Source organism: Eutrigla gurnardus (assembly GCF_963514095.1).
Source record: "Eutrigla gurnardus genome assembly, chromosome: 3".
Lineage (NCBI taxonomy): Eukaryota > Metazoa > Chordata > Actinopteri > Perciformes > Triglidae > Eutrigla > Eutrigla gurnardus.
Window position 1 is genome coordinate 17461603 of NC_139917.1, and position 19380 is coordinate 17480982.

The following is a 19380-nucleotide window of genomic DNA, read 5'->3' on the forward strand; positions in this document are numbered from 1 at the left end:
GACACATGACACGGGACGGGGGAGGTGTGGGTACCAACAATAAGCCAAGGTGACGCAACACAATGCTCAAACTCTCGGCTTCACAAAAGCAATTCAGAGGACAAGGACTGCCAGTGTTTCCTTCAGAAATTCAAGGTACAACAGCTGGCTGTTGTTGTACTTTACATGGAACTTCCATTTGTACTATTTTACATTCATTTTGGATATTCCTCTGAAGCAAATGTACACTGTGTGCACAACTATTAGCTGCAAACTCCAAGCTGTATAAACTTGAATTCTTATTGGATTAAAGCATATCAGGTGATGTGTATTTGTGTAATGAGGGAGGGTGTGGCTTAAGTAGATCAACACCCTACATAATTATTAGGCAGCTTCTTTTCCTCAGGCAAAATGGGCCAAAAAAGGGATTTAACTGACTCTGAAAAGTCAAAAATTGTAAAAAAGTCTCTCAGAGGGATGCAGCACTCTTGAAAATGCTAAGATATTAGGGCGTGATCACAGAACCATGAAACGTTTTGTAGCAAATGGGTCAACAGGGTCGCAAAAAACGTATCGAGAAAAAAAAGAAGCAAATTAACTGCCAAAGATTTGAGAAAAATCAAACGTGAAGCTACCAGGAAGCCAACCCGACCACCACAGAACAAGACACATAAGTTAACGTCAACACTGGGCCTAGAAATATCTGAAGACAGATTTTCAAAGGTTATGGACTGATGAGATGAGAGTGACTCTCGACGGACCAGATGGATGGATGAGTAACGGGCACAGAGCTCCACCTCGACTCAGACGCCAGCGAGGTGGAGGTCGGGTACTGGTGGTATTATGAGCCAGTTGGACCTTTCCGGGTTGAAGATGAACTCAATTCAACCCAAACCTACTGGCAGTTTTTAGAAGACACGTTCTTCAAGTAGTGATACAGGAAAAAAGTCTGCATCTTTGAAGAAGTCCATGATTTTAATGCAGGACGTTCCATCGCATACATCGAAGTACTCCACTGCATGCTAGCCGGTAAAGGCCTTAAAGAGGTGAGAATAATGACATGCCCCCCTTCCTCACCTGACCTGAACCCTGTTGAGAACGTGTGGCCCTTCTTAAACAGGAGATTTAGAGTGAAGGACGGCGGTCCACCTCTCTGAACACTGTCTGGGAGGCTGTGGTTCCTGCTGCACAAAATGTTGATCCTCAACAGATCAAGTCCATGGATGGAAGACTTAATACTGTTATTTAAAAGAAGGGTGGCTATATTGGTCCCTAATTATTATTTTTTAAATGTCAGAAATGTTTATTTGTACATTTTGAGTTGTTTGTTTATAATTCTAACTTTAACAGATGGAAATACATAAGTGAGATGGGAAAACTCATTTAGTTTTCATTTAGTTGCATAATAATTTACTTTGTTAAATATTCAGATTTGAGGTTTATTGACATTTTGGATTGACAGAGAGCACTGTAGTTGTTCAATAATAAAATGAATCCTCAAAAATACAACTTGCCTAATAATTGTGCACACAGTGTAGAACTGCTTCGCGAGTGGAACAAGAAGAAATTAGTATTTGTGGACATTTTTCTTGATTTTCTCTTCCTTGCTGACAAAAATCGATGTTTAAAACTTTGGATGTTTTCTTAATGAGCTGAGAATGGTACGTGACGTTTCAGATAGAAGACACATTTCAAGGAAATGACACTCAAATATTATTCGGTTGGAAAGCTTGTTCTGTAATTTCTGTTCTGCAATTTCAGTGCGAGAAGTAGTGTGATGTTCATGTGCTGCACCGAACGTGGGCGTGGTGTGTGTGCTCTGACCGGTATGTTGACCCAGGCTTGTGTCCGGGTGTCACTGCTGCTCCTAGGGTCCAGCGTGAGGGTCAGCAGGGCGTCTTTCACCAGGATGGACACGGCTCTCAGGATGAAGGAGGCAAACAGGTTCATGTGGATGTTGTTCCTCATACAGTGGAGCTTCCTGGTGCACAGGTGACAGTGTATTCACTACTCTGCATGCAGGGACATGACTACAATGACTTTTCCAATCCTATTTCTTTCTTCCGTCTCTTGTTCATTCATGCATGTTGTACCTGAAGGTGATGAGGATTCCCAGGGCCAGCAGCAGCGCTCCCAGGGAGAGTGAGTAGCCCACTGTGTACATGATCCGTAACTGACTGAGGATGCGGCCATACTGTTGCTGCAGAACCAACAGGGAGGACAGAGTCAGCTATACCTCCATGCATTGCCTTCATACACACCCACCATTCCACCCAACCACCCACTGCAGATTACATTCGGCACAAAATATGTAAAAAAGAAAGAAAGAAAAAGAATAAAAAAGGTCAGAAAGAGTATTTGAACAGATGGGAGGATTTTCACACACTGAGTCATTTCAGATTGTGATCATTTAAAGAGTCAAGTGAGTCACAGTCACGTCTAACCATCTGCTACTTCAAGCAGCTTCACACATGGTAACTGTGACGTCTGACTCCTCCCCCAACACACACACACACACACACTGTGCTGTACGCACCTCACCAGGGTCGTCCTCACATTCGCTGGTATTCTTTTGCGCCCATTGGCCCTTTTCACTGCAGACTCTGTAGACCCGACCCTGCTGGACTGTTCACACAGAGACTCACATTATGAGGTTTTACATTCGGACGGCACATGTTCATGATAAACGGACTCTTGTCTCTCAACCATTCACACTAGTTCTGTACACTATGTCATTATGTCATTATTCACCCATTCACACACCGACAACCGAGGCTGCCATACGAGGTGCCACAAGCTCGTTATCTAATCTGAATGATATTGTATAGGCCAATTCTAAACGGGATGGGATTTTTCCATTTGATTTGGATCCATTACATCCAGACACACACAAGCTTGGAAATTCATGAGAGGGGTCTCTAATGACGTATTTTATATCATATTTTATATCACATGTTAAAATGCCTCAAGCTTGTGTTAACCACAAATCCTATTTCAGGCATGAAACCAAAAACCTATTCAAAAAGGCATTTGACTTCAAGACGAGGTAACCGACTTACTTGTGTTTATTATCAATTAATACATTTTTATTAAATGCTTAACCATGTTGTCTGTACTACCATCAGAATATATTGTAAAATGTAAATTGTCTGGAAAGCTCTACAGCTACGCTGCTCCCAGAGACACACTGTGCAGTCTTGATAGTGGAATGATATAGCTGACTAAATATGTGGCTTACGCACACAATTGATGCTTCTTCCCCTCTCTTTGCACACTATTCAGAGCAGCATTCATTCAACACGTCGCTATTTTTCTTTCATTGCACGGCATGACAAGGACAGCGTGATGAGCCGTGGCGCCATTGCAAAGCGTTTTCCATTCACTCGGCAGAATTACTTTAATTAAAAGCACTTCAACGATCTCTTTCTCCGAAGTTCTACTCTGTCATTCTGTCCCTGGATCTGCACTGCATCTTTGCTTTTTATAAAAAGTTCCATGTCAGTCCTTTGAATCAACGCATGGGACAAAGACTTCAGTCTCAGGTGAGAAAAACTCTCACTTTCAGTTCTGTACTAGGTTGTGTAGCAGATCTGGTTTGAAAAAACAGGAATTTCTGCACAAGGCTAAGATAGTTTAATGCAATACATGTTGTATTCATTTGAGTTATTTTATCATTACACATACTGTTCTCCTGTTTATATTTACAGTATTGTGTGAACCTCACTCATAATTCTTTATTTCCCACGTTGTACTGCAACGACTGCCCAACAATTTCCCTCAAGACAAGCTTATCTTATATTAACACACATACCTTTACGGTACCATGGCAAGAACCATGGGCAGGAGACATTGACAGTGGTTCCTGGGAGTCCATCAGGCCAGCAGGCGTACAGGTCAAAGGTCCTGTTGCACACCAGCCCTGCAGTGGAGAGCAGATCTGTGAAATATGTGCTCTTGGTTGACGGCAGGTGTGTGTCTGACGCCGGGAGGGGCGGGGCTCACCTGTGGCAGGGGGAGTGGCGTTGAGGTAGTCCAGGCACTGGTTTTTGTAGCTGCTCCACTGCTCCTTCACAAGCTCCAGGGAGTTAGTAGAGGAGACCTGCAGGAGACGGAAAACCTCCTGAAGCTTCATGTCGAGTTTCAGAAACACCGTTTTTAACTCATCATGTGCTGCCGCTCAAAGACACGGCTAAGTCTGTTATGTGGCCGTGTGCAAAAGAGAGTGAGCGAAGCCGTGAGTCGTACCTTTGTGCAGCTGCAGAGCATAAGCAAGGCCAAGAGGAGACACACCTGGGACATCCCACTGACGCTGGGAGGGTGGGGGTCGGTGGGGACCAGAACACAGAGGAGGCTTGACACATGAGGCGGTCTCGGCCTTATCTCACCATGTGTCCTACACGCACAACAGGGAGGAGCTTGTTAGTGTGTGTGTGTGTGTGTGTGTGTGTGTGTGTGTGTGTGTGTGTGTGTGTGTGTGTGTGTGTGTGTCTTTGACCAGAAGAGAAAGCAACAATCAGTGACATGCTGACTGCTTGTCACAGCTGTTCATGTACCTCCACAATGCCAGATTTTCCTGCACAAAAATCTAGTGCCACAGTTTATTTATGACCTTATCCAATGAAAATGTAATTAATAAAGAAGGGTGAGTTATTTTTCCTGATGTCTCAACTCAGCAGAATTTGACAGAATTTGTTCGAAAAGCAACAACATTCATAGGAGCAAACAGTGTACTGCGCATGTAGGACCATCTCTTGTGCAAAATATAACAAAAAACATGGTTACTTTTTTCTATACACTTCTCAAAAAATGTACTGTACACAGAAGCATCACCCGATAATGGGACTGGACAGCCAGGGGAAGTGGGTCGGAGGCGAGGACGATGCCTTCAGGGAAAACGGATTTTCTCACAGTAAAAAATGCTGCATGTGTGCTTTTGCCTGTGTTGAGCCTCATGTCAAGAATACTTTATTTATTATCGAGAGCAGCTGTTGAATGAAATCCACGACACCAAATCCTATCAGATACCTCAGTTTATTCGTGTTTTTGCATGCTGATTTTGACGGTGCGTTTCCCGTGGTGCCATTCGACCGTCTTCACCCACGAAGTTGGAGAACAAAACGAAATCTGAAACGTTTCTGCAAAAAACACCTTGACAATGGAAACATTTTTTGGCTAAAACGTTTCAAATTCCACTCTGTTCCAGTCTCTGTACATCTGCCGAAGTGCATCCGATGACGAGGCATCAGGCCGTTTGTGTGTGTGTGTTTGAGGTATTGAACTGCACCTAAAAGCATTCTAAGCCAAACATCGATAGCCTGTTGTATAATCAGAGCACAAAGATTAGCACCTTTATTTTGAAAGGACTCCGCAGCACATTTATGATAAAATACGCTTTCTCTATGAATGATTTCCATTATGATAGATTATGGGAGCCTTTTCAAGGCAGCTATGGACTCAGGTAACCCTAGAATGCACAAAATTAGTCAATCACATACACACACACACACACACACACAAACACACACACACACACACACACACACACACACACACACACACACACACACACACACACACACACACACACACACATCCCTGCAACTGTAAATATGCACTTAAGCATGTATTAATCAAGCATTTACAGCTGAGAATGGCTGCTAATAAATTCACTATTTCCCTCTGTTTGAATAACTTTTGACAAAACTTACAGTGCCCAACTGTTTCAGGACATGCTTTTTTTATTTTTAAAGTGACACTCAGAGCGCTGCTCTGTTCCCTTTTTCAGCCTGCCCTCAGGTCTGCCCCCCCGTGTCTTGTTGCCTTATTCGCTTCTTGTGCGTTCCAACGTCAGGTCGTCCGCTAGTATCGAGTCAGTTCCTTCCTGGTGTATACGCTTGATCCTCATGTTCCTTGTTGCAGACTGGTTTTGTTTTTTACTTCAGTCCTTTTGTTCTTTGTGTTTTTAATCCGGTTTGCCTTTTTTTTGTATCAGCTTTAGTGATTCAAATGTTGCCTTTTGTTAAATTCTACCTGTCTGCCTCAAAGACAAAGAAACCTTAAAGAAGCACAAGACTTTCAACATAAAAGAGGCTTCCTGCTTCTATTTTTCTGGTCATTGAGTACTAACTGTGAAATGTTTATTTATACAGTCTAAAGGAAAACTGTTATAATTAAAAACTCAAAATATGCATGTCATAATATATAAACTGTGCAGCCGTATGAATAATAAAATAATCAATGATCATCCAATATGTATTTTGGGGTTAAATAGGATCTTTGTATTCTGCTGGGTGAATCAGTGTGTGTGTGTGTGTGTGTGTGTGTGTGTGTGTGTGTGTGTGTGTGTGTGAACATGTGTGCTGCTGGTAGCGTCTGTGTGTCTGCTTTTAGTTAACCACAATATGAGAAAATAATCACTGGATCGATCTCAACCTGATAGCCTTATTGACCTCACAGGCAAGTTTTACATTACACACACACACACACACACGCACACACACACACACACACACACACACACACACACACACACCACAACATGCTGTGGAATGATGATATCCTCGTGTCTTTCCAGCCAGTGTAATGTATGTTTCTCTGGGAGTGAAAAAAAATTTCACGATTTTCTTTTCCAGACGGGTTCAAAGTACATTTTTCAGGATGAATACAAAAAAGGCTGTGAAAGTTTTCAACAATACAAACAATATTTTGTAGGTATTATTAATATAATATTAATATTTTAATAACAGTCATGCTCCAATATGGATCATGATGTCCAATCATCAAATAATGAATTCAGAGCTGAATGTTTGTGTATTATCAAGAAGAAAGACAAAGCCAGTGATAGAAAGGAAGGAAATATCTGCACAACCGTGTTCAATGATTTGTATGAGCACAATCAGCCTATGTGAGTCACCGCTTTTTCCCTTTGGAATAGGCTTAAATATTGTGCTCTTCATGTAAATCAGACTATACAATGCTTCTGTCTATTTCCATGTGCGTGCGCACATTGTAACATGGTAGATTTACTTAAACAAAGTTCAATCCATCATTTGCATTATTCATTTGCCCGCCTAATAAATAGAAACATACATTCACACATATTCGTCTGCCTTTTACATTCCTATTCTAGGGAAAGAGGTGGAACTTTTAGGACACCGGACTTTCACCCAGGAGACAAATGTTTGTGTCCCGTGTGAAACCAAAATACTTAAATTGACTTATTTGAATTGATATCCGATCATTGAAATAGCATAACAAACTGTGATTTTTACTAAACTTAACACTTTACAATGTTAATCACATTTAAATCCACAACCATTATCTGGGAGAAAATACGTTTCTCTTGAAATGTAATTTAGAGTGCAGTTTAGTTGTATGGGAACATGATTCTGTGGCGTCCGTGACTTTCATTCATATTCGTCACCCTCTTCACAAGCTCAGTGTACCTGCTTTCATTTTCTCTCTCAGTCTGTATCCATGTATGTGAAGTCATGCTGTTCCTCCCTCCTCCCACACATTTTCCATTTAAGTGCACATTATGTATGTTTGTCCCGGGGGAAAACGCAGCTTCAGAGCAGGAAGTAGCGGCAGGAGGAAGTAGAGTGGAAACGTGTGCCAGTAAATCATTTGAAAATGTAAGAAAAAACTACGACCGATAATGAAGTCGAAGAGGAAAACAGACTCTCCCCATTAACAATTAAGTGATGCTGAGCACCAATTATGTTGTTTGAATCAATAAGCCTCTATGTAATGAAGGATATGGAGGATATTTTGGTCATAATTAAAATTCCAGTTCATATGTCGGTGGTGACGGACACAAGAGTGCAGTGGCTTTTATGGGGCTAAACAGAGCTCTAATTATGTTGTTTTGATGAGCGGGTCGGCCCCACAAGGTCCCACAGCCAAACGCTGTGAAGCGTTTTAATCTACATGTTATCTGGACATAATTCAATTTAAAGGGTTGGTTCAACAAAATGTTGCTTGTGGTATTTTGTGAAAATTACCTAAATTTGGCCTTTCCTAAAGTGGAAACCTCTCATAGTGACCAGGGTTACATTGATCAACTGCTTGTAGGGATCAAAAGGCTTGAGACAGAAGCATTCCTATACACATTCTGCTTAAATAATTAGCTTATAGCAATCAAGTAGCCTCTGGTAACCTTTTTTTTTTTCCTCTCAATGAAAAACATAGTCTCCACAAAGCTTATGACAAACGAGAAAAAAACTAAACTAAAACGATCAAACTTGATGCAGCAGCTAAATTTGCTGCGTCTCGTTGACTACCTTGTGTCGCCTACTCAAGCAAGAAACAGTCTAAATAGCTAAGCTGTCCATTGTATTCCTTTACATTCAAGTCATGAATGTACACGTGTCAATTTAATGGTAAGCTGCATAAGAAATAATAAAAATAATTAAACATTTCTGTTGTAATTGCTGGACAGATATAATCACTAAGCTGTTTCCACTGTACTATTTCATTGATTTCAAGACTGTCGTTATTTGTCCCTTTGGTTTTCCTGTATATTTAAGGTTGGCGCTTTTATTTTGAAGGTTTAGAAATGTGTCAGTTTATGTCAGTATTTAGTTTCATATTGTGTTATGGTCAAAAAACACAGGGCTTTCACGCTGGAGACTGCTGCTCATATGAACCAAGTACTTCTGTTGCCTAAACATAACCAAGTACTTTTTTTAGTGTTTTTGTTCAGATTCAATTTCATAGTCATTTTAGGCCAAACCATGATGTTTTTACTACACCTAACCAAGTCCTTTTGTTGCCTAAACCTATCCATGTAGTTGCCAAAACCTAAGCATTGCAGTGTTTTTTTAGTTTAGTTTTGTTTGTCAACCACGAACTATGACCATTCAGTCCGGAAAAACATACGTTTCCAAAGACACGTCATTTCGAGTGCACACTTGTTGTATGGGGCGTACACTTGCAGGAGCCAGGGTTGGTGTGGTTGTGTCTGTGTGTTGGTGCATGCGAGCGTGTGAAGCTGTGTGTTATGATTAACTGAGGTAGGTGATGGAGGTGACCCAGAATCTGCTCCTTCAGCAGATGTCATGCTTCACAAACAGCTGGAGCCGTCTATCTGTCTCTGATCGTAGGTTCTCCTTGTCCTTCTAACACTCTTCTACTTTATAAAGCTCTAACCATTCAGAAGCAAATAGGTTTGTCTAAAGAAAAAAGCCAAAGCAGAGCATCCTTTGGCTCCTTTGGGTGTGACAGAGACAAGCTTTTATTATCGTCTTTGATTAGCAACAATCACATGCTGCCGTCCCATACATCCCTTCAGTCTGCAAACGCACTCGTGGTATTCAAGCAACATGCATAAGAACTCGGTGACCTGCATTGTTTTGTATGTCAGCATGCAACATCCCATAGTATCCGCCCATTAAGAGGATTAAGCGTTTTTTGCTGACTGTAGAAAACAGCAGCTCTCTGTTTCATGGTTCCCATATTAAAATAGTGAAGATATTTCGGCTCCCCATACTGACATCATGCTGAAATCATCACCACTCCCACTCGGGCTGACGTTTGGGTTGTAAAGTTTTGATGCTGCTGAGCCACTGGCAAGTGGTCCGAGCGGCTTTGAGCCCTCTACATTCAATCAGGCAGCATGACTGTCTGATACGATGAAATCATGGCAACTTGAAGTGTCCAGATGAGCACCGTGAAAGTTATGTGTGAACATGTGCAAAGGAAGGAGAGCGGAAGATAGAAAGAAGAGCACATGGGAAGAAGAAGGCTTGGCCAGTACATACCATTCTCAATGTCCCATGGAGAATGCCAAGAGCCAGACCCTAAATCCTCAGCCATGTGCTCCCTGGACTCCTCCATAAAAATTCTGCACTTACAACACAGATATCCTGCTGGCTATATATTGTCCCTCAGCCTCGCATTGCTCCCACATGGACCGTCTCTCCTATGGAAACAAATGGCACCGCATTCCCCCGCCAGCGCACGCACAAGAATACTTACACAACCGAGGGAGTTAATGAGTAGAACATATATTAACTCATGTAACCTATATAGGCTTCTGCAGCTGGTTGAGGGGGAGAAAATGTGCCAACATAAGGAAGACAAATTCGGGCCCCCCTTTGACCAGCCACTGCCAGTGTCTATGAGGGAAATAGGAACATTTGGGGAAATAACGCTTGTACAGTCTTCTTGAGAGTTTGATGAGATACCACTCTCAGGTGAGGTGGCTGTGGTTCAGGAGGCAGAGCCCAGCGTCTAATGATTATAAGGTTGTCTCAGGGAATCCCCACCTCCTCCTGTCCACATGTTTAAGTACTTGAAAATTAATTTATTGAAGAAATAATGTCATTACTACATACACATCTAAAGCCTCTCCGCCCACACAAAGCAAACAACGTAAACAAAATCTGAGGTAAAGGAAATAACGCAAATCCAAAACTGATTACAGCTGTAATGAAATCGCTGAATGTGTAATCCGTTATACTATACTATATTGTATTCTTTCTTGAAAAAAGTTACCACTTTACAATAACACGTCAACAAGTAATGTGTTACTGCTCAACACTGGTAGCATAATCCACAGACAATGTACAAAAGGACAAGTGAACCGCGGCTGATAGTGTATCCCACAACCCTTTTCCTGGGAAGAGAAATGTCACAAGCGAGTGTGTTGGTGTGTGTCATATCCAAACTACCCACCCAACCTGCCTGTCCTAGAGACGCATCTGCAAAACACGTCCCGACACACACCGTCACACCTCTGACAAGTGCAAACATGAGGGACACAAACGGGACTACTAAATACTAAATGCACGACAGCGAGGGGAACACATATGAACATTGCACAAAACTTGGCTTGATGCACAAAAGCTACAGCAAAAACAAGAAAGCAAGCAGCAAGACTCCTGTGCCAGTGGTCCCTGCCCCTGCTTCCCACAACCCTGTGCATGTGTGTCTGCATACATACCTGCATGCATGCATGTGTGTTGTATGGAAGGTATGGATACAGACAATCATGGCACCAACATTGTGGCTACGGTACATGAAAACGCTCACAAGTGATGGGTGCAAACAGACGGCTGTCTGGTTCTTCTACACAACAGACACTGACAAATGCTGAGTTAACATTCGCAAAGAAAAGTTCCATACCATATTTACCATATTTCGCCATTGTGACCGTGGTAGTGGGTCTCTTCAATATAAAGTAACGTTAAAGCGAAGTTGCACACTGTGAAGAGGTTTGCAGTAACGACTAGCATAAAGAGCCAAACTAGATGATAACAACTTAATGCATCATCCGCATCTTGTCACAGTATCAGAGAGCACATTGCTATTTCTAGATGAGTGACAACTTTGTTCGGCTCACTTTCTGTACAGCATTAAAGCAGTGGAATTAGCTAGCGAGTTAACTAGCGGTTGGCTGGCTAATTAGCTGGCTTGTAAGTTTCACTTACCTAAGTCAAATTTCCAAGTGTCATTCTGATATCATACAATTTGCAGCATTTTCCCAGTTGCCTGTGGATACTTTGTGAGAGGATATCCAATCAATCTCCAGACTTTACGATTTTGTTTTTTATGATCTCATTCTGTCTGCTGAGACTCCCTCTCTTTCTGTGACGAAGGGTAACTGGCAAGAGGAGGTTTGGACACTGCAGTGGAGTACTGGAGTAATCTCAAGGGAGTCAGTTCTGCGTCTTCATGTGCTAAAATCTGATACAATTTAAAGTCTTACATTTCACTAAGGTAGACTCTGTAAACCATTTCCAGGCACTAGTAAAGCTGCTAAGCAGTTGTCATACATGTTCTACTTCTGTCCAAAATAAACGTGTTTTTGTGTTTTTGATACTGTCCTCTGTCCAGGGCTCTCAACAATAATCCGACCTCAGCCCTCTTATTACTATTTTTGGGGAACCCAAGACACTGAATGGTCTCACTGGGAGAGAGTATTATTATTATTTGCCTCCCTGATAACATGAGTGCATGCTCTTAGAATGGAAGTGTCCAAACCCACCATCTGCCTCCACTTGGCCGGAGGGTTTGTTGAAAGAAAAAAAGAAAACACATTGGCGGTAACACTCAGCAGGAAAGATTGCATATAATTTATCACACAAATGACAAGGCATTGACACATCACACAGTTAACCTGTTAGGATAACAACTTAAGAGAATTTCTCAATGAGATTAAGAACCCTCTCGAGTCTCTCTGTGTTTGACATGGTACATTTAATTCATCTAGAAGTATGTTTTCTAATCCCTTCTGCCACATATCTACTGTTGAGCACTCATATTTCCAGAATTGTAACTTTTTAAAATGTTCACTCTGCTTGGCTCAACCACCCCAAATATTGCAGTTAGGGGGGCAGGGGGAAACTCCTTATTGAAAACCTTGGCAAAAATAAAAGAAATGAACCCTAAAAGTTGAGAAAATATGACATTGTACAAACCAGTGAGCCAGTTAGTACAGTTTAAACTGGGAGGGACCAAATCAACATTCTCTCCTGTACCTTTACTCGAGTGCTTATACATTCTAGGTACCTTACCAGATCAAATAAAAGAGGAAACGGTCTGTTCTTGAAGTAGAGTGAGGGTTGCTCACTGGATTTGATTGATAATTATATAAAAACCTGATGCATCCCACCATTGAGAAAGGCATGGTGTTCCTAAAATCTATACATTTCTACAATTGTTTCACCTTCTTACTCTAATCATGACCCAATACAAAGCCCAGTTTTCCTGTAGGTATATGTCTAAGACAAATGACATGGCCTACCAGTTGTGATAAAGGCATTAGTTCAGTCACCAATATGCTATATCTTTAGAATGAGCAGCATGTGTTTATTGCATCCAGCATGGGGGCAACAGAAGTTTTAGGATTCAAAATGAATAAAACTAGATCATCAGCATAAGTGAAAGCAGTGGACTCTTTATAAATGATAGTATCCAACTGAATGAATCACTGAAAGCAAATTTGCAAAGCCATTCAATTTGGTCGAAAGCCTTTTTGGCATCAAGGGAACTGAGTGCTACATACATATATTGAAAGGTCTTCTCATATTGGAATATATTTTATGTTAAGATGAATTGTTAATATTGTGCTTAGTTATTTGGTTTCAATTGGAAAGAGAGATATATTCGAATAAATAACTCTTTATAAAAAGTGAAATACATTTTGTGTGTGTGGGAGTGATGAAAAGACAAAATAAAATGGAACATGGATCATTGTCAGTTGCTGTGTTGTACGTACATGTTTTCTCATAAAAATAGAAAGTCACAGCACATAAAGTACAAAATGCAACATCCCCCAATCAACCCACACAGACATACAGTCTAAAATAGCTGATGCTTCGGTTCATTATGTTCCTTGACCGAAAACACCGAATGTCATCCACAAAGGAGCTGGAAAAATAATCCATGTGTTCTTTTGCAGCCACAGATCACTGTTCAGGAAGCAGGTACAGTCCATTCAGGGGTTACTTTCACTTACTTTTGTTAGCGGCAGATTTCAAGGTAAATGCATTGAAACTGACATGATGAAAATGAAAAAGAAAAAAAATATATTTTGAACAAAAACTATAATTGTGTTATTCAAGGTTGACATGAAAGCCTTTACCATAGTTGCCATGACAGCAGTAAATTAGATCCCCTCACACACCCAACATCTCTTTATGGGATTAAAACCTTAGTGAATTACTCTGTATACATGGAATCATTTGAGATGTTTGAGATATTTTGAGCCGTCACCATTTTACCTCTTTGCATCTGTCAACTTTTGCCATTTTATGTTATCTAAATTTAAGATTCCATTTCTTGTTTTTACTTGCATTTCCTTTCATTTTCCTTCTCTTTTTCTTGGAAAGCGCTTCTTAAAAATATTTTTTTTATTATTTTCATTATTAATATTATTACAACAAACAAGCTAATATTCCATGTTTTGAAAAAGATAAGTACAGTACTGCAACACTATACATCAATCCCTTTTATTTGCGTAGTGTAGGGGTTAAGGTTAGGGCTTTGTTGTTATGGTTACAACAATAACCACGTGGTTAAAGTCGGTGAACGGCTGCGGTCATGGTTAAAAGAAACCACTGTTGACAGTCGAAGTGATACAGAAAATGAAAAGCTGTCAGACATTCACTTCACCACATGTTGCCTTTGGGTGTCTGCTGGGACAGCTGAGGACGACATTTTTCTTGGCCGAAAACTGCTCCATGTCACTCATCCATTACTCACTATTCAGGGAGTTCTAGAGGACGATGGTGAGCTCATTGGCAAAATGGAAAAACACTGACACTACTCAGGAAATTTTCTCTGCTCCATTGATTTAGTCACTGCTAATGCATAATTAAAACATGTCACATCAACAGTGGCTGGTGGCATTTGGTTTTTTTAAATAAATACATATTGGATGCTATTTTGTTGAGGCTTTTATTGTGAAAGGTAAGAATGGAAGGAGCAGTATAAGCTGCCTTTATCAGAGCAAGGGCAATGAATAAACAAATAAAACTACTCTGTGGCTCTTTGTATTTTGACGCACTGCTCTGTTCACATTCAAGATTATTTTCGCACCACAACTTTGTGGGAGTTATTTCCTGGTATCAAATACTGCTGCATCAGCGACTTATACTGTGATGTAAATAAGAAAGTGGTGAGGGATGGAGGCTGCACATATTTTCAGCATCTCTTCTGAATAAAAATAACTGATTTACATGCTGTTGCACTTTTCTAAGGTTCACATTCACAGTACACAACTTTTTCCCTTCAAAATAAAATGGCATTCCAATCTACTTCATCTTGAATAAAGCCAGTAATCATATTTAGGGTCTTGCTGTCACTAATCCTACACCGATTAAAAAGATGAATACGAACTTCTTTCTCTCTTTTCTCATCTCTGTCTGCTGAGCTCTATTTGTAATGGGAAATCTGTGCAGAGGAGTGAAGAGAGAATTTGGGTCCTCGCTGTCACATGAGATACATTTCAGATTTAGTGAACAGACCAAATGAGATCATTCTGTTAAAGCTAAATAGGCCCACATGTGCCAGAGGCCTTTAGAGATACAGAGCTCTGCCTTTCTTGTGTGTGTGTGTGTGTGTGTGTGTGTGAGCGAGAGAGAGAGAGAGAGAGAGAGAGAGAGAGAGAGAGAGAGAGAGAGTGAAAGCGAAACAAGGACAGTGAGTGTGTGTTGCATGCATTTGCATTCTAAAGGGCTTGGCTCATAACTCAACCGAGTGCGTTTGGCTGAAAAATTACCCCTTTTAAATCATATTAGAGTGAGTTATATTTATTATGTTGTCTTCAGAGTATATAGATCAAAGAGGTACATTTATTTGGATCTAAAGACCTTTCCTGCAAAGAAATTATCTTTATGTGCCAAAACGATTAACCGTAAAATTACCACAAAACTCTCAACACATGAGAAACAACCAGAGTTGTTGTGAAATACATATATGTTTATGAAACAAATCACATCCACAAATGGTCGAAATATGCCTCCAATTTTCATTCATAAACTCTTGACATGTTTCTATAATCAATTTACTTTTTGCAGGGTCAAATGTCGAAATGCAGTAAAATACAGTTTGGATTTGGATGTAATTTCGAATCACTTAAGCAAAGATTTTCATGGAGTGGTTTCATGTAGTGGTAATGCAATTTTAATGAACTCAAATAGGCTTCTTACCTTAAAAGCCGAAATGAAAACCGTAATGCAAAATAAAAGTGCTTCCTTTTATTGAGTGTGCAGAGAAAGATTTTAGTGAAGAAAAAGTTAACGGTAGGATCCTGCAGGGAATGCAGGAGTGCTAAGGACCGGGTGCCTCTCAGTGCATTGGCCACGTATTTTCAGGCCTTGACTAGAAAAATCTACATAGAAAAAAAATCAGATCTTAAAATGCTTAATGGCCCTGCACACCCACACAGGTGTTTTCAATTATTCCGACTACTAAAAGCTATGATCTACGATTTGGAATAAAAAATAAAAAAAACATTCTGTCTATCAGCCGTAGGCCTGCATAGTAATTGACCAATGGGAGCCATTGCTCCGGTAGGCTCCCATTGGTCGTACCCTCCATCCAATCCCCTCTTCTCCACGTCATCCCGCCTCGTTGAATCGTGGAACACTGAGGGGGTTTGCTTGGGGGGGGCAGGATGCTTTTTTTAAATCTGTCTCAGAGGCTCAACTGATTTTCAGAATGTAGACCATAGCTTTAAAGCTGTGGCAGGGGATGCTGTGCTGGGACTTTGCTGAGGTCGGGTAGTTTTTTTTTTTTTTTGTACAACAAACATTTCGATTTGTCATAATAACAAAAACTCAGGTGTTACTAGAAATATTTTAGAAGGTTCTGTTCAAGTATTCCAGCAAGCCTTAGTAATAACCATTCTCAATACCAGGACTAATACTTATCTTGTTATGTCCAGATGGCTGCTATGAAAACAGTCAGTAAAGTTTAAAACTCCACAAAGATGGAGGAACCCCATGAACGGTGACGTTAGTCCACATTTGTATACAGTTTTTCAACATTCAGTTAGCTCAGATGTTAGAGAAACTCCTCCTCAGTCTGTAGGTTGATGGTTCAAATCTCAGTTTTCCCTCTGTTGACCCTCAGAGGACTCAGCTGTCTCTTATTGTCTCTTATCAGGTGTCTCTTATTGTGAAAAGCAATAAGCCTTTAAAACAATTCATTTTCATTTAATTTTAACAATCCTTTAAAGGGACTTCATTGTTTCATTTTTTTTTAAGAAAAAGAAAAGGTGCAACAAATGTCCAAAGCTGGATTCAAACCAGCAACTTATTTGTTACGTGTCCTTCACTTCTACAGCCTACGTTCAAATCTGTAAAGTAAACATTAAATTTGGCTCATTAACGACTAATGAAACAGGCAAACACAAAGAGCACGGGAAACCATGACCTTCAGACTGTGAAGCAGTCTCTCTAGAGAATGACATCACAGGTATGTAGACCTTGATTTGTAACTTAAATAACCTGGACATTTTAATTAAGATACTTATTTGATTTAAAGGTACAACACGCCAACAGCCTGAGTCGACCATTTAGGACTAATCTATGTCATGAAACAGAAGAATGTTAACACCCTCTAGAGTGGAAATTCAGCAAACTACAAGATCTGGCGAATCAAATTAAGTGACACTTAAATAATCAAATAAAATTTCATATTATGAATACACACTCATGTTTAAATGTTTTATTTAATTGGTATACTGGATTGGACCATCCACTCCTGAGAGGGTTTGAGCTGTTGCCCTCAGGTCTGCGTTTCAGGGTTTCTGTCTGTAGGACTAAGAGGCTCCGTGTCTCCTTCATCTCTAAGGCCATTGAGATACTTAACAAAGAGCACTTCGGCTGCATTTGCACACCAGCACTTCGTACTTAGCTTGTACTTCCCCACTTCCCAGTATTTTGCACAGTTGTACAGTAGCACATTGTCATTATTGCACTGTATGAATTTCCATTCCTTGTGCTCCATGAACTGATCTGTGTTTTAATTGTGTTGTCTTCCGTATATTGTTTGTACGTGAACCCTGGCTCCTAAACTACTTTCCCCTGGTGGGATAATAAAGATAACGTAGCTTAACCTCACCTCAAGGGAAGCCTAATAGAATGACTCTAAGCACTTCCTGTGTTTGGGATGTAGTCTGGCCACTTTTTCTTTTGTTTCTTTGCCCTGCAAATTAGTAATTGTAACTTTGATGCACTGTGGTTGGAAATTGAGTCCAAATCCCAGTGAGTTGTTTTCACCTTGTTTTGTACATGATAGCACTATACAACTACAAACTGCAGCTTCATTCCCACAGCCTGTTTACGGTCTTGCTCTGCTCAATACTTATTGACTCCACCATAAAAATGTGAGCCATGGATGTGTGGGGCTTCAATGAAAATCAGATTTTCTTATATAATATATGTACATGTACATGTGAAGTGCTTGCATTTGGTGAATAGTTAAAAACACATCTTACACTGAAATACTGTATACCCCCACTTAGTGAAAGAACTTGTGGACACATATGTTTTTATTTTTGACTGTGATTATGTCTGTTACCAAGCCATTAGAGGCCTGATTGACTCTCCTGGCCTATAGGCTACCAACTGTGTGACATCACAACCAACAGCTTGAAAGCACCCATTGTGCCTTTTGTCCCTGTTGGTAGAGGAAGTAAGACCAAACAATTTCAACCCCTTTGGTTGTTATAATTTAGCCAATGTTGTTTTAACACAGATTACACACCTTTAGTGAATGTGATCCAGTCTCAGGGATCTCATTTCCATTTTGTTCATTATAGCTCATCTGACAGTCACACATGCGTCTCATGCACTATATTACCAACTGTTATTCCTGAGTACCAACTGTTCTTGTCTCATCCCACTGGCCGTGTTCTTACTTCTAAAAAAGGAAAGTGAAATGTCAATTTGAATTTCAAACCAACGCCTTTCCACCCACTGGCCAGATCAGCCGACGGAAGTCGAGGCTCTCGGAGCTGCTAACACGAGGTGTTTGACGACAGGATGTCACCAAAGAGAGTCAGAGGGTTCATCTGGTGGAGCCAGCTGTTGATATTTGTTTTAATATTCTCCTTAATCAACATCAGCAATGCGTACGCCCACAGATCGAGGCCACGCAGGCACACATCTATGCATCCACATAATCACCTGCTAGATCCTCTAGACATGTTTGGTAGATAAATACGTAACCGAGCATGCAACATAGGGATTAACGGCCTTGCAGACGCACAAATACAAGTGAGTATCTTTGCACTGGCATTGTCATACAATGTGTGACAGCACACACACTGCAGTTTCTATACTAAGATGGGACTGAGAGTGGAGAGCTATAGATGACGGGGAGATGTGTGTGCACATATCGGGGGAAACGTCCCAGAGGAAGTGAGAGTAGAGGGCCATATGTGTTGTGTCATCTGAAGGACAGCATCGCTTCATAGCTCTTCATTAAATGACAACCAAACGGGGGCAGGCGCATTATGAAGACACCATACGAGATGTCATGTTTCCATCCAAACAAATTGGAGCAGATTGAAAGTCCTTCCGGAAATTGTAGTTTAGCGCAGGAAATGTGTTTCTTTTAGTCCAGGATTCAATTATTATTACCTCCAATGTAGTCTGAATGTTTCTCTGTCCCTGCGTCAGTTGGTCTTTCTCGTAACACACACAAGCTAGTATTACATCTGCCACAAACACATGATTTGTGCACACACACCCATGATCCCCGTCCCTGCGGAGTCACAGTCCATGCAACCTGAGCGTCAGCGCTGGTATGTTTAACCCCACCGTTCCTTCCGTAATCCCTCTCTGTGCCTCGTTCACTCGTCTGTCCAGGCTGCCTTCATCCCACTGTCCAATATTAATAGAGCGAGCCTGCAGCTACACACAAATATTTACACTCAACAGGCTT

General features: G+C 40.8%; 1 protein-coding gene across 1 annotated transcript in view; it reads right to left on the reverse strand.

Moving 5' to 3' along the window:
• The window catches only part of gcgrb (glucagon receptor b), a 37809-nt gene that overhangs the window by 6750 nt on the left and 11679 nt on the right, over window positions 1-19380 (reverse strand). The window contains exons 2-7 of the mRNA XM_084005984.1: window positions 4225-4372; window positions 3982-4078; window positions 3791-3898; window positions 2516-2604; window positions 2073-2179; window positions 1804-1960 (exon numbers count right to left, since the gene is read on the reverse strand). Of these exons, the coding sequence (XP_083862110.1) occupies window positions 1804-1960; window positions 2073-2179; window positions 2516-2604; window positions 3791-3898; window positions 3982-4078; window positions 4225-4278 (612 nt within the window). The 5' untranslated portion in view covers window positions 4279-4372. The remainder of the gene's footprint in view (window positions 1-1803; window positions 1961-2072; window positions 2180-2515; window positions 2605-3790; window positions 3899-3981; window positions 4079-4224; window positions 4373-19380) is intronic.